Source organism: Mytilus galloprovincialis, chromosome 1 (genome assembly GCF_965363235.1).
Source record: "Mytilus galloprovincialis chromosome 1, xbMytGall1.hap1.1, whole genome shotgun sequence".
NCBI lineage: Eukaryota > Metazoa > Mollusca > Bivalvia > Mytilida > Mytilidae > Mytilus > Mytilus galloprovincialis.
The window spans coordinates 109258528-109275034 of record NC_134838.1 but is presented as its reverse complement, the minus strand read 5'-3'; the positions used below and the strand labels follow the sequence as shown (position 1 = coordinate 109275034).

General features: G+C 30.5%; 1 protein-coding gene across 5 annotated transcripts in view; it reads left to right on the top strand.

Annotated features, from left to right (window-relative positions):
• LOC143050581 (patched domain-containing protein 3-like) overlaps positions 1–14872 on the top strand; it is a 47915-nt gene extending 33043 nt beyond the window's left edge. Inside the window, exons 11-20 of one of the 5 annotated variants that reach the window (XM_076223834.1) lie at positions 707–884; positions 4109–4270; positions 4742–4875; positions 5785–5934; positions 7403–7528; positions 8290–8434; positions 9042–9163; positions 9413–9583; positions 11514–11545; positions 13350–14872. In XM_076223834.1, the coding sequence (XP_076079949.1) occupies positions 707–884; positions 4109–4270; positions 4742–4875; positions 5785–5934; positions 7403–7528; positions 8290–8434; positions 9042–9163; positions 9413–9583; positions 11514–11531 (1206 nt within the window). In that variant the 3' untranslated portion in view covers positions 11532–11545; positions 13350–14872. Of the gene's footprint in view, positions 1–706; positions 885–4108; positions 4271–4741; positions 4876–5784; positions 5935–7402; positions 7529–8289; positions 8435–9041; positions 9164–9412; positions 9584–10595; positions 10676–11415; positions 11437–11513; positions 11550–13349 lie in introns of all 5 variants that reach the window. The other 4 variants (XM_076223835.1, XM_076223836.1, XM_076223833.1 and 1 more) reach the window with 4 other exon arrangements.
• The last annotated feature ends 1635 nt before the right edge of the window (positions 14873–16507 follow it).

The following is a 16507-nucleotide window of genomic DNA, read 5'->3' as shown; positions in this document are numbered from 1 at the left end:
CCCCATATAGGTTTGACTACTGATATCATTTAGATAATATATTGAATATCACCAAATCTGAGAATACTATAAAAGTAGTCACAGGGCAAACTCTCTATGAACTACAGCTGCAGGCAGGATTATACCAATTTAATCTTTAAAAACTTAAACTGTACAACTTTTGATATTTAAATTCTCATATATGATAAAGTGTTCATTTTATATCCTCATAATACTTGTACATATGGGAAATAATAATTTCATGCTGGACTTGCTTATTTAACATTTCCAGATGCGTCTATAGCATTTGTTCATTTTCTTTAGGTAACATGTATATGGCCTAATTAACACCTTTGATGGTCTTTAATCTGTTGATCACCCTATCTCCGTTTTAAATTAGTGTGATCACTATGATTTTCATGGGTCAGTGTTTACTTTACAATTTCCTTCAATCAAGACAATTTGTAACCTTCGTTTTTTAATGGTTTCAATTTTTTTTTAGGAAAACTAAAATCCACGAATTTATAAACCCACAAACATGTAAATGTTGCTCAAACCATGAAAATTGATACCCACAAATTAAAGTACTTTCACAGTATTGAATTAATCTGTTAACATGGTAAAATTTTTCATATACATTTTATAAATCTCTACAGCATGAAAAGAGATGTAGAGTAAAAGAAGAAATAATGACACCTTCCATTCAAATTTGAACTCTTCTTTTCAGATAGTAGTCCTGGTACTTACTGCTGGACTGTTTGGTTTGACTATTTGGGGAACAGTTAATTTAGAACAGAAATTTGAAGAGAAATGGTTCCTTCCATCTGATTCTTATGCCTATGATTACCTTACAGCATCAGACAAATACTTCAGTTCAGGACAAGAACAGGCAGGAGTTTATTGTAGTAAGTGTAGTGTGGCTAATTGTCCATCTCAATGATATATGGCAGGGACTAGACTTGCCTCAAAAAAATTGTCGTCAGAAAATTACCTTTTATAAAGTATCTGAAAATTTGCACCAAGTTTCATGTATCCCTCCTCCAGTCAGTCAGTCAGTGTGGTCCTTAGACTTAGAAAATTCACTCAAATAATCAGTTTTCTACATTTTTTTTGTCATGCTTGAAGATATTAATTTGATTATTTGTTTATAGTTTTATCACAACAAGTTACAGATCAAGTTCAAATCCCAGCATGATCCCTTTATAGTCAACATCTTCAAAAAGAAGATGAAAGAAGTTTTATTATGTCTAAGATAAGAAAAAAAAAATTATGCTCCACCTAGGTTTTTGGTCAATGTAGTCTTTGATGAAGTTGAGGTCCAATCAACATTAAACATTAAACTTAGTACACATGTTCCTTATGATATGAACTCTCTAATTTTAATGCCAAATTAGAGTTTTTACCTCAATTTCACTTTCCACTAAACATAAAAAATGATAGTGTGAGTGGGGCATCCATGTACGTACGATGGACACATTCTTGTTATACGACCGCTAAAATTGAAAATTTTTTGGTCGTATATTGGTATGATGTTGGCGTCGTCGTCTGCGTCGTCGTCGTCGTCCGAATACTTTTAGTTTTCACTCTAACTTTAGTAAAAGTGAATACAAATCTATGAAATTTTAACACAAGGTTTATGACCACAAAAGGAAGGTTGGGATTGATTTTGGGAGTTTTGGTCCCAATATTTTAGGAATTAGGGGCCAAAAAGGGCCCAAATAAGCATTTTCTTGGTTTTCGCACTATAACTTTAGTTTTAGTAAATAGAAATCTATGAAATTTTGACACAAGATTTATGACCACAAAAGGAAGGTTGGGATTGATTTTGGGATGTTTGCTTTCAACAGTTTAGGAATTAGGGGCCAAAAAAGGGCCCAAATAAGCATTATTCTTGGTTTTCGCACAATAACTTTAGTATAAGTAAATAGAAATCAATGAAATGTAAACACAAGGTTTATGACCACAAAAGGAAGGTTGGGATTGATTTTGGAAGTTGAGGTCCCAACAGTTTAGGAATTAGGGGCCAAAAAGGGGCCCAAATAAGCATTATTCTTGGTTTTCGCACCATAACTTTAGTATAAGTAAATAGAAATCTATGAAATTTAAACACAAGGTTTATGACCATAAAAGGAAGGTTGGGTTTGATTTTGGGAGTTTTGGTTCCAACAGTCTAGGAATAAGGGGCCCAAAGGGTCCAAAATTGAACTTTGTTTGATTTCATCAAAAATTGAATAATTGGGGTTCTTTAATATGCTGAATCTAACTGTGTATGTAGATTCTTAAGTTTTGGTCCCGTTTTCAAATTGGTCTACATTAAGGTCCAAAGGGTCCAAAATTAAACTTAGTTTGATTTAAACAAAAATTGAATCCTTGGGGTTCTTTAATATGCTGAATATAAAAATGTACTTAGATTTTTGATTATTGGTCTAGTTTTCAAGTTGGTCCAAATCGGGGTCCAAAATTAAACTTTGTTTGATTTCATCAAAAATTGAATAATTGGGGTTCTTTGATATGCCAAATCTAACTGTGTATGTAGATTCTTAATTTTTGGTCCCGTTTTTCAATAGGTCTACATTAAAGTCCAAAGGGTCCAAAATTAAACTAAGTTTGATTTTAACAAAAAATGAATTCTTGGGCTTTTTTGATATGCTGAATCTAAACATGTACTTAGATTTTTGATTATGGACCCAGTTTTCAAGTTGGTTCAAATCAGGATCCAAAATTATTATATTAAGTATTGTGCAATAGCAAGAAATTTTCAATTGCACAGTATTCAGCAATAGCAAGAAATCTTCAATTGCACAGTATTGTGCAATAGCAAGAAATTTTCAATTGCACAGTATTGCGCAATAGCAAGAAATCTTCAATTGCACAGTATTGTGCAATAGCAAATATTTTCAATTGCACAGTATTGCGCAATAGCAAGAAATATCTAATTGCACAATATTGTGCAATAGAAAGAAATTTTCAATTGGAGTTATCTTTCTTTGTCCAGAATAGTAGTTGAATCAACTTAAATCATTGTTTTATACAATATACAATGTATATTCACTTTTACTACCAACCAATCTTTACCATTCAGTGATAACAAGCACTTTATTTTACATTTTGATATTTTATGATGTATTTAAAAGAGTAGCTATTGTTGCAAACTCCATTAGAAATTTGAATTGATATCAGTTTTGGAAAAAGGGAAAGGGGGATGTGAAAAAAAAATGGGGGGGGGGGGGGGGGGGGGTTAAATTTTTCTCATTTCAGATTTCATAAATAAAAAGAAAATTTCTTCAAACATTTTTTTGAGAGGATTAATATTCAACAACATAGTGAATTGCTCAAAGGCAAAAAAAAAAATTTAAGTTCATTAGACCACATTCATTCTGTGTCAGAAACCTATGCTGTGTCAACTATTTAATTTTAGATTTAAATAAGTTTGAAGAAGAAATCTTTAATTGATTTGTAAAATCTTGACATTAATTTTGTGTAAAAAATCCATATAATGTCAAAAATTTGATCACAATCCAAATTCAGAGCTGTATCACGCTTGAATGTTTTGTCCATACTTGCCCCAACTGTTCAGGGTTCGACCTCTGCGGTCGTATAAAGCTGCGCCCTGCGGAGCACCTGGTTTTTGTATATGTTGAATATTTTAATACTATAAAGTTTACAAACAAATCTGAATTATGCATAAGGAACAAATCAATGTGAATAATAATTGATAGGCAAAAATTGAAATTTAGATTAAATAGGGATGCCATTCATAATATGCTTAAGATGAAAACTGATTTATTGTAATTTTTAGATGAAAAACCATTCTTATGTTTCTAGATTTACTTAAAAATTTAACTGATCAAAATTCATTTATGCAAGAAAGCATTTCATTAATTTTAAAATTGTTTAAGTTGTATTATAGACCATACTAGTTGTCCATGACAACTGATTGCTGCTATACACTATATGACTTAAAATGCTTTAATAATGTTTTCCTTGTTATAAGCAAAGTAAATTTAATGAGAGAAATTTCCATAATTGGATAAATTATGCATAGCTTAGCTTGTAATGACACAGTTTAGAAAATTTCATTTTGCTAATACAATGTTTAAAAATTGCAAATAAATTATTTTTATTTCAGAAAATATTGATTACTTCGGCAAGAAAACAGAAATGGAATCTTTATATACACAGTTAACAGCCAGTAATTATGTTGTTAATGGAACTGTGGATAGCTGGTTTAATTCCTATACAGACTGGTTGTCAACCACATCGGATGCATCTGTTATAGCTCAGATTGATGGTAATTAACATGAGAACAATATGAATCAGTACAAAAATGTACAAGACATAAGAAAGACCTTAACATTTTGAAATAAAAATTATGCATGTTTAGTCATGGGTATATTTTAGGCCCAAAATCTTGTATGCAGATGGCAAAAAAAGACAAGAATATATTTTTGACTCAGTAGAGACAAATGTTAAAGCAAGCTTGAATGCTTCAGAATTAAATATTTACAATGACTCAAATATCAAATTGAAGTAGAGCTAGAACTATTGTAGAATCAAAAAATTATTATACAAGTTCATCAAATGCAAATATTTCTAGACATGTTGATGTTCCTTGGCTGAAAAAATGCTTTATATGAATAAAATTAGATATGTAGAACTAAATACTTTGATGAAACTTTTAAAGTACTAGAAAATAAAAATAATTACATGTACTATGAGTATTCTTGAGAGTGTTTTCTCCATATCATATTTACTTTTTTAGGAACAACAAAATATCCCCTAGACTCCACTAAATTTTATGATTTATTGCACCAGTTTGTAACCACAGAGTCAACAGGATTGAGGTTTTCTAGAAATCTCAAGTTTTCAAATACATCATCAGTCTTAGGACTTACTGTAAGTACAACTATTTTTTGTTATTAACATTTAAGTCTCAAATCAAATCTTATGATAATGCAATATTTAAGGAATGACTGTAATATTTTTTCTGTCTATGAAGAAATAACATAAAAAATTTGGTGCACACTGTTAAATAACCCGCTACGCGCGTTATTCAGTGTGCACCAAATTTTTTATGTTATTTAAATATTACATTTTTTATGTCATTTCAAATAGGCAGAACAAATATTACAGTCATTTCTTATAATTTAATTCCGAATTCCATTTTAAACCGTCAAAAACCATGAAAAAACTTTGATGACATCACGGTAACATGACTAAATTAGGTCTCTGGGCTGATAACAAAATAACGTCAGCCAAATAGAAGATGTGTTACATCTAAAATTAAATTATTAAAGAATAGCAATTACTTGACTTTGTTCACATTACAAAAGTTTTTAAATACATGTAATTGTGAAGATAAATAGGATTTGAATAATGCTTTAGGTGGGATCAGGTATTTTTTCCACAATTAAGCAAATCACAAAATAAACCAGAGTTTCAGATTTAAGCAGTAATAATTTAATTTTGGATGTAACACATCTTCTGATTGGCTGACGTTGTTTTGTTTATAAGCCCATAGACACAATTTTGTAATGTGACCGTGACATCATCAATGTTTTTTCCTGATTTACTCCAGTTTAAAATGTATTAAAGAATTGAATTATAAGAAATAACTGTAATATTTGTTCTGCTTATTTGAAATGACATAAAAAATGTGGTGCACACTTTAAATAACCCGTGTACTACACTGGTTATTCAGTGTGCACCACATTTTTGATGTTATTTCTTCATAGACAGAAAAAATATTACAGTCATTCCTTAAATAATAAATTGATAATAACTAACTGCATGTTATTTTTTCAGGGCTCTAAAATATCATTTTACCATCCCAGTGTTAAAGATACAGTGGAAGGATTTAATGTTTTAGATGGAATACAGAGTTTAGTAGCAGGGGTAGCTGGAAGTGACTGTTTTCCTTATAGTCAAATACATCTTACATGGGAAAGTAATAAGGTAAGTTCCACTCCCCTTACCCAGGGATAACTGCTAATGACTACTTTCCTTATAGTCAAATACATCCTACATGGGAATGTAATAAGGTAAGTTCCACTCCCCTTACACAGGGATAACTGGTGATGACTACTATTCTTACAGTCAAATACATCTTACATGGGAAAGTAATAAGGTAAGTTCCACTCCCCTTACCCATGGATAACTGGTGATGACTACTTCCCTTATAGTCAAATACATCTTACATGGGAAAGTAATAAGGTAAGTTCCACTCCCCTTACCCAGGGATAACTGGTGATGACTACTATCCTTACAGTCAAATACATCTTACATGGGAAAGTAATAAGGTAAGTTCCACTTCCCTTACCCAGGAATAACTGGTGATGACTACTATCCTTGCAGTCAAATACATCTTACATGGGAAAGTAATAAGGTAAGTTCCACTTCCCTTACCCAGGGATAACTGGTGATGACTACTATCCTTACAGTCAAATACATCTTACATGGGAAAGTAATAAGGTAAGTTCCACTCCCCTTACCCATGGATAACTGGTGATGACTACTTCCCTTATAGTCAAATACATTTTACATGGGAAAGTAATAAGGTAAGTTCCACTCCCCTTACCCAGGGAAAACTGCTAATGACTGCTATCCTTACAGTCAAAAACATCTTACATGGGAAAGTAATAAGGTAAGTTCCACTCCCCTTACCCAGGGAAAACTGGTGATGACTACTATCCTTACAGTCAAATACATCTTACATGGGAAAGTAATAAGGTAAGTTCCACTCCCCTTACCCAGGGATAACTGCTAATGACTACTATCCTTACAGTCAAAAACATCTTACATGGGAAAGTAACAAGGTAAGTTCCACTCCCCTTACCCAGGGATAACTGCTAATGACTGCTATCCTTACAGTCAAATATATCTTACATGGGAAAGTAATAAGGTACTGTAGATTTCTGAATGTTTATTTGCAAGAAATCTTGTTTATTCTTATTTTTTGTTTAGAACCCTTTAGTCTGCCATCCTAAATCCCTACATCTAAATTGCAGATGTGATAACATGATTGATTTTTGTACCTTAAGCCAAAGATGAATGTTGAGTGTATGGATCCTGCACAGGTGTTTGGTTGTACATAATAAAAGTTTAGTACATATATGTGACACAAAAGAACCCTGAAAATTCCTTATGACAGCCTCTAAGGAAGCATAATGTTGATAAGTTTTTTTTAGAATACACACAATGACAAAATGCAGCAAGTTTGATATAGAGTGATGGACTGCATAAGCTTATTTGGCAGATTTGTGCAAATCATAAATGAATTGACAGTTATAGTTTCTTTATATGAGGAAATTTTAAAAACAAGTTGGACACAACCATTTGAATATACGACAGAAGTTTAATAGTTTAAAAAGATGTGTTAATATTTTTAACATCTGTATGTGTTAATTTGTTATTGTCTTTTTAGGTTATACGACAGGAATTGTACCGTAACATTGCTCTGGCTGCAGTTTGTGTGTTTATCATCTGTTTGGTCCTCATTGCCAACATATGGACTAGTTTGATGGTGTTTTCCTGTGTTGCATTAACTTTTGTAAGTTTATTTCATAATTTCTACATTATTTTTATCACAGTTATTTCAAACAGTTTATGGTACATGTATCACAATTAAAATCTTCAATCTTTAATGTATCACTAATAAATTGTAGAAAAAACTCTTAATTTTTTGGGCCAAGTGAGCTTTCTCATCACTTGGCGTCCGTCGTCTGTCGTCCTTTCATCGTTGTCCGTTGTCGTGGTTAACTTTTTACATTTTTATTTTATTTTTATGCCCCACCTACAATAGTAGAGGGGCATTATGTTTTCTGGTCTGTGGCTCCGTTTGTCCGTCCGTCTGTCTGTGGTTCCGTTCGTCCGTCCAGGTTAAAGTTTTTGGTCAAGGTAGTTTTTGATGAAGCTGAAGTCAAATCAACTTGAAACTTAGTACACTTGTTGCTTATGAGATGATCTTTCTAATTTTTAAGCCAAATTAGACTTTTGACCCCAATTTCACGGTCCACTGAACATAGAAAATGAAAGTGGGAGTTTCAGGTTAAAGTTTTTGGTCAAGGTAGTTTTTGATGAAGCTGAAGTCCAATCAACTTGAAACTTAGTACACTTGTTGCTTATGATATGATCTTTCTAATTTTAATGCCAAATTAGATAATTACCCAATTTCCATGGAACATGGAAAAGGGTAGTGCGAGTGGGGCATTTGTGTACTTTGGACACATTCTTGTTTTAAAGTTCATTTAGGTTTGTACTGCACAGCATATCAATTGTGTTAGCTGTTGACAAATTAATTATCTGTTTTAGGTTAATGTTGGAGGTTTTATGCATTTCTGGGGTCTGACTATTGATGTTGTCACATGTGTACAGTTGATCCTTGCCATTGGTTTAGCTGTTGATTATTCAGCACATATAGGTCATTGTTTTATGACTTTTCAAGGAGGCAGAAATGGTATGTACATTTTAAAAGACAAATAATGAGCAAAATAAAGATGTTTTATAATTCCACAAATATTAGTTTGATAGGTTTTTGCAAGAATAAAAACTTGCATTTAAAAATGTTCATAGTATTATTTGTATGCATTTCTGAAATCTGAATGATAAATGTTGCATTTTTGTCTACTGTTAAAGAATTGCAATCATAAATGGGCACAAACAATTCTGAGTTTCTAGTAATTATCTGAAATTTGGAATCTTAAACTCAGTTTAGGGTATAACTAAAGTGTAAAATTTAGACTAGAAAAAATGATTGCATTTGACCATAGTTGATTGTTTGATTGACTAACAATACTTTCTATGAATATGTTTAATTATTGTTAGTTACTCTATCAGGTATATCATGTACCGGTAGATGAAGTTTTCATTTTCTAGAGGATTATGGGTGTAACCCTTAAATCATTCTTTCATGAATCTTGAGTTAAATTTCCTTCTGCACTACTTCACTGATAAGGCGATTATCTTAGAACTTTGTGATGTTCACTTTCATATATATATGTACTTGAAGTTATATACAATAGTCCATCAAATTTCTGTATTTATGCTGTAGTATTATTTTCTAGAGAGAGTGAAAGCTACATTAGTAGAAATAGGAGGACCAGTTATCAGTGGTGGTTTCAGTACATTCCTTGCCTTTGTTTTGTTGGCAGTCAGTAAAAGCTATGTTTTTACTACATTCTTTAAGGTAATCTATATTTAGTCTAAAAAGTTACCATCAAGTCTTAAAAGAGTTATACACCTATGAGACTGCAACTTAATAAGCTTAACAACTCTTGAGGCTTGCTTTATATGTTACTAATGGATATATATTAAAAGGAAACATACGCTCTTGCTAACATGTTGTCTATTTTTTTTTCTTTCTGTATGGCCCATGTTGTATCAACAGTTTTGTCAGTTTGGTCAAAAATTATTACATCAGTTTTATTTTTTTCAGGTGCTATTTTTAGTTGTGATATTTGGTCTGTTCCATGGATTAGTCTATTTACCAGTGTTATTGAGTATGATTGGGCCTGGTGCCTACTTTTCGGCTGACAGACGATATCAGCATGATAAAAAAGAAAGAGATGAGGAGAATGGGGTAGATAATTATGCCATGGAAAAACAGGTAATCTAAGTAATATTCTTCATCACTAGGGAGTCACTGCCAGTCATCCTATGCATTTTTACATTTCCGTATGACGATTTTTCATCCTTGTTAAGTAGGGGAAGGGTTTATAGCAAAAAATCTTTGTCAGCTGTTAAACTACTGTATCTTTAATCTGTGTTTAATTCAAAACTTAAAATCTGTTCCTTTTTAATTCGTTTAGCTGTGAAGGAACACATCAACAATTGAATTGTTGTTTTAAGAGGGTTTGCTATATAAAATAATGTGCTAATATTGATAAAGTTTCTAGTGAAGCAGATTATGGAGGGGGGTTGGAGGGGTCCTGATCCCATAATCCCGGGCTTAAAAACATGAGTTCTCGAATTAAAAAAAAAATAAATCCTGACTTCCCAAAAATCTAAAAAAGAAATCCAGATCCCGAAAAGGTCAATCCAGAAATCCCAAGCTTAAAAACACCTGATCCGGATGTCCCGAAAAAGGTCCTGCCCCCTTCATTATGTTTGTTCAGCAATATTATATATAGCTTTATTACAAAAAAATGTTTAGGGAAATTGTTTTTTTTAAATCTATGATTTAATTCTGAAAAGAATGCATAATTTGTTTATTTAAATTGCACACACACAGGTCACCACATTTCTAGTTTAGAACTTTTTACCATTGATCCACATTAGCATTATTAAAGTGCTTGTAGAAATCATAACAATAGTCTATTACATGTCATCTTAACAAGCTTAATAGCATTACAAAAGTTTCATGTAATTATCAATCCTAGGCTAGATAGACACAAAAAGACTAAAGGGGAAAGTCTTATTTATAGCCAATAAGTTACTAGTAAAGTGTATTGGTTAGGGTTTTACAAAATACTATCATATGATGTTGTTTTTATCTACTGAGCCCTGGTTTAAACCCATATTTTGAAAAGTTAAAGTATTGGTACATGAAGTTAGTAATTAGTTCATCTAAACAGGTTTGAATTTGCTCTTTTTAATCTCTTTATTTACTACTGTTCAAGTTGACAAGAAAGTTGATATCTCAAGCTGTAGAATCATCAAAAGTTATTGATTGATTCCCTTTTACTGAAAGTAAAATCAGGTCACTATTATTACCTTCTTTGCATGTTATACTAATGTTGGTTTAAGATGCATCTACAATATAGGATTAAATAAACTTGGATGAGAGGATTACCTTTATATAAAGGACATGCATGGGTTTAAGGTAGACTTTTTGTGTCAAGCTGGAAAATATCTCTAGTACTAGATAATAAGCATTAACAAGTGTGTTTTGAGGTAGCTTAATGAGGAAATTATCAGTCATTAATTTACAATGGACTTTTTATTCATCTACTTACTCATGTGGTCAGGGTAAACAAAAACATACATTCTGCCAAATAACATTGAATACATTTCAGACAAAAGCTTATGGTACAATGAATTTGGTATTATAATATGACTATATTTTCTAGGCATTTTATTGCCTTCACCTTGTTTTTCATGCCCAGATGGTCAGAATTAGTTTCCATGTTAATTCTAATTCAGTATACCTAAACTTTGATTATTAGTTTTTAATTTTATTTGATAAACAATTTTATCAGACAGTTAGTAAAAGAGATAGGTCTACTTTGGTCTGTTTTAAAAGAAGAAACCTTTATATTATAAATAGTATAAATCTGTTGATGAATTATGTAATGAAGGATATGGATTTAAATTAACTCACATTTGGATGTCATCATCATCAAAACAGATAACGAATGGTTTGAAAAATCAAAAAATAGAAGTATTGCATTTAAATTATAGGACTACATGTACAGTATTTTATAATATAAATAATTTCAGGCCCCTACTATGTAATGATAAGTAAGTATATGAGAGTTGTCAGGATAATATTTGTTTTGCAGTTTATATGTTTTATAAGCATGCTTTCCTGATTTTAGGAATCTACAACATTATGAGTGTTAACAGCTAGGCAAGTTAGTTATAATTGTGTATGGCTTAATTCTGACAATGTCTTTATTCTTGAAGTTAGTATAAGGGTGAAAGTGGAATGGATTCACAATCTTTCCCAGACACTTTTGATTTTGTAGAGGACAAGACTAGATTTATCTTTTGTTTTCATCTTTCTGTAGTCACATAGGAACGTTGATTATTAAAGTGTGCAAGTCATTGTTAGAATTTCATATCAGCTTTTTCATATAACAATACTCATTGCATGCCCTGTTTAAAATGTTGTTTTAATTGTTTATTTAAGTGTGCAAGTCATTGTTAGAATTTCATATCAGCTTCTTCATATAACAATAATCATTGCATGCTCTGTTTAAAATGTTGTTTTGATAGTTATTTTTATTGTCATGATTGTTAGAATTTTTTTTTGTGACGATTTTGTTCTGTTTTAAAGAATTAGATTTGCTATAATTCAAGGTATCCAATTTTAGCCCTTTCTAGAAACTTTTTTAAACCAACAAATTTAAATTTGAAGCCAGTTATCTCCCTTTTATCATGTATGATGTAGTACAGGTTTTCTTGCTGCATTGAAGGCCCATTAGTGGCCTTGGCAGTTATCTGCTCTTTGACACATGTATTCCCCATTTCCATCCTCAATTTCATTGCTTTATTTTCTTAAACAGTCAAACCTGGCTATAATGGACACTTAGGTGATAAAATGTAAAAATGTACTCATATATTTTCTGTTTTGTATTTGTGAAATAAATACCCAATACCTAAAGAGTGTTTTAAATTGGGCCCTTCATAATCATCATTTCAAAATAAAAAAACAATCAATAATAGTGGTGGTAGATAGTTCTAAAGTATTTCACATGATTTCAATCGTTTGAGGACTTGAAAGTATATTTTTTCAAATGGCAAAATTCATGCCAGAAGTTACAGCAAAAGTGAACATGTTTCAATTGTTAAACTGCACGAACTTTGTAAAAAGTATAAGAAAGGGCTCAGGCTAAAGGTAAAAATCAAAACAGTTTTAATGACCAAAAAAATTGTTTTCAGTCCATTTTGCCACCAAAAATCTTACCACATATGACAGTGCCCTTTTATATCAAGGACAATTATATGGGAAGTAGGTTGGGGGGGGGGGGCATCTTGGACTGCCCATTATAAGCAGCTTCCTGTTTTATTGAGTGCCCTTTAAACCAGGTTTGACTGTAAAAGGTGTGACTGTAAAAATATACAATGAGAATATTTTCATATCCAAGCTGGAAGCTAAAAAATAATATATAATAATAATATAATAATGATAATCCTAATATATTTCTACAGTTAACTCAGCATTATATGCTTAAAGGACTAAATAACTCTGCTTTGTGTAAAGACTATCATTTCACTTATCTGTTTGCTTACAATTATTGCTTTCAGAGCGAAAAAAAATATGTAAATTGATATTCATTGAAATATTCAATTTATTTAATGTTTCAGTATATTGTACTTGTATTACTGTACTGATATTCTTGTTTACAGTGTTAATCTCTGCTTAAAGTAAAGCAACCTTAGTAACAAACTTTAGAACTTTTTTTAGTTATTTTATGTAATTTAATTTAAACAATTAAGGAAATTTGAAGGGAAAGTAAACAATAAGAATGATATACCACCTAATGCATGCTTAGGATAGAAATTGATAATACATATTTTATATATTTTTTAAATAATGAATATTTTCCTTTGCATATATATACATGTAGAATAGAACTTTCACAGATAATATATTTAGTAATATTTAACAATTAATAGGGCTAATAGTATTTACTTTTCATGTATTTCAGTTTCCACCCCCTGATTATGACAATGAAACAAAAGATAAAGTTTATATACCTCCACCTGACTATACACCACCTTTGACAAGAAAATACAGCAACAGAGTATCACCAGAAAAAAGATGAATATCATGGAACTTTGGATCTGGACTAAAACAGATTTGACTACTATTAGTCTCAATAGACAAATTATCAGCATTGTCACTGCAGAATCTCATTAGATATAGTTGCTATGACCTATATCAGTGTAGAATCTCATTAGATTTGGTTGCTGTGACCTATATTACTGCAGAATCTCATAGGATTTGGTTGCTGTGACTTATATTACTGAAGAATCTCATAAGATATGGTTGCTTTGACCTATATTATTGCAGAATCTCATATGATATGGTAGCTGTGACCTATATTACTGTACAATCTCATTAGATATGGTTGATTTGACCTATATTACTGCAGAATCTCTTTAAATGTGATTGCTTTGACCTATATCATTACAGAATCTCATTAGATATTGTTGTCTTGATCAAGAAGAAACAGCTAATTTGAACTTTATTTTTATGGTCAGTAAAAATCAAAACATTCCAGGCTTGCCATATATGTTGTGCTATCAAATTCCTAGTTTTGCATAGTGTTAATTATTTTTGTCATGGGTTGATGTGAAAAGTACCTCTTTTTTTTATAACATATCAAAAAGGTATTTGTTGTCTATTGATAGCAAATTATGAATGCTCAATATTTTGTTTGAATTAATACCTCACTCGAAGTAATTGATAATCATTCTGATCATGTGATTGCAACATATACTATTTGTTGGAACTTATTTATTTGTCATATTTTTATGCATGGGATATCAGAATTAGAATTTTTTTTTTGTAGTAGAAGTTATTTAGTTATTTGTTGTTATGTTTTGTTTTTATTCTTATGTTTTGTTATATGTTGATTATATATTATATGTGTCCAATGTAAAAAGAGAAAATTAACCTTAAATTAATAATAATTGATGAATCTTTTAGAATTGTTGGAATTAGTAGAGACAGAAAGTTCCAAAATTCTTAAAATTCTAAAATTGAGTGTAAATTAGTGAAGTTAAATAGTTTGAGTGCAATGCTTAGATTTATCATATGAGACGCAACAACTATTTTAATAACTGCCCTTAAATTTAAGATTATGTGGCTTTCCAAATACTCAGATGTTAAGCGTGTATCTAACCAAGATTTTTGAATAGTGTATGTCATATATCTACATTTCAATGTCAACTACACCATTTACAAGTTTGTTTTAATTATATACCATTGAGATTAGATGCATAATATTGTTAACCTTCCTCAATATGCAATCTCTTTTATGACTAAAAAATCAAAATAAATAGAAAAGTATTAAGTACTCATAGAGTTTAATTGCATAATACTATATATTTTTCATTTCTTAATTTTGTTATTTAATAAATTTTCCCAGATACCATTAAAATCCTTGTTGAGGAAACAACACCTTTCTGATCTAAAACTATTGCAGTATGAGATTTAAAGATATTAGTGATTTCAAGGATAACAAATATTGGAATTTATTAACACAAAGAGTTGTTTAAAATGTTAATCTTGAAAGGTGAAATTTTGACATAAACATCATATTTTAAGGGAAAGAATAACACTATGGGAAGATGATAAAATATATTGCTAGAATATTGTAAATATTCAGGAAATAACTGTTTTATGACTATAGAATATGATATATGTACAAGGAAAGAGGATTTCTGTATGTCAGAAGAACGTTTTAATTACAAATTTACAATACCTGGAATTTAAAAGCTTTACTTGAACCATGCTTATTCATTTATTCCATTACTGGATTATTAAAATCTTGTATAAAAATCCTGTAGTATAAAGATATGAAGATTTGTTGATGTTGTGATATTTCCATTTGAAATAGGACATGTTTGTATCAGGCTTTACTGTGTTTTCATATTGGGTATACAATAGGACTACCTGCCATAATCGAATCTCTTGAGATTTATATATCTGTGATATATGTTATACATATTTGTTTTTGTTCAATACTTTCATCGCATTACAACTTGTTTTAGTAATTTGGACCTTGCGTGCCTTATCTAACACTTTTTCTTTGCTCATCAATAATTTCATCACCTTGTTCTGATTATTACTGAATTATGGCTTTTTTGTATTTTCCTTTTTTTGTAGGTGAGTAAAGCATTAACAGTTATGACTTCTTTATTAAGTTTTTTTGTTTACATATTTAAATTTTAAATGAAATCCAATTATATTGTGCTTAATCTCATTTATATTCAACTTCTTACTATACATTTTTAATATATATTTTTGATTTTTTTCTTTTTCTTGCATGAGTTATTAAGATGATGTTTTTGAAATGCAGAGTACAGATCTACAAAAACACTCTCCATACTTATTACTGCATTAATTGATTTGTTTTATTGGTTTTGAAGAAAGGAACCCTGTAATACAATACATTTCCAAAGAATATTAATTTGACAACATGTTTCACATTGTTCTGTCGTACAGTGTGCTGCTTTTAACTCTATATTTATTATGTTCTTTTGACTTGTGTAAACATGTAAGTAAATTTGTAAAGAAATTGTGCTGTTCTAGAATAACAACTTTTTATTTGAATATTGATTAATATTTCTATTGTATAAATATAGCACAAGAAAGTAACATTCTAGGACAATATTATAACATGCAATAATTTGACAACCAATGACCATCAAGTAGATTCAATAATTAAACATTCCAAAGACCATCAAACAGATATCAAAATTAAACATTCCAGTACCACCAATCAGACTCAAAGATGATAATGTTATACAAGCATTATCACCCTGACTCAATGAGCAGATCAAATAAGTCAATTTCATGGGATCCAAAAAAAATGACACAAATTTACATCCCATTATTTAACGTAAAAATGATACTACAAAGTTTGATCTTTAAAACAGATGAAACAATAAAGGAGAATATAAAAAATTCAGGAATAAATCATGGTGTCCCTTAAGTAAGGGAAATGTTCCTACTATTTGCATTATAAGACTCCACATTTATTTTACCTCATCTTTGAAATGTTAGGTTTGATTTTTGAAGTAAGTTGGGAGCAATTTATCAAAACATTTGTATTGTGCTACCTTAAATTATTTTACA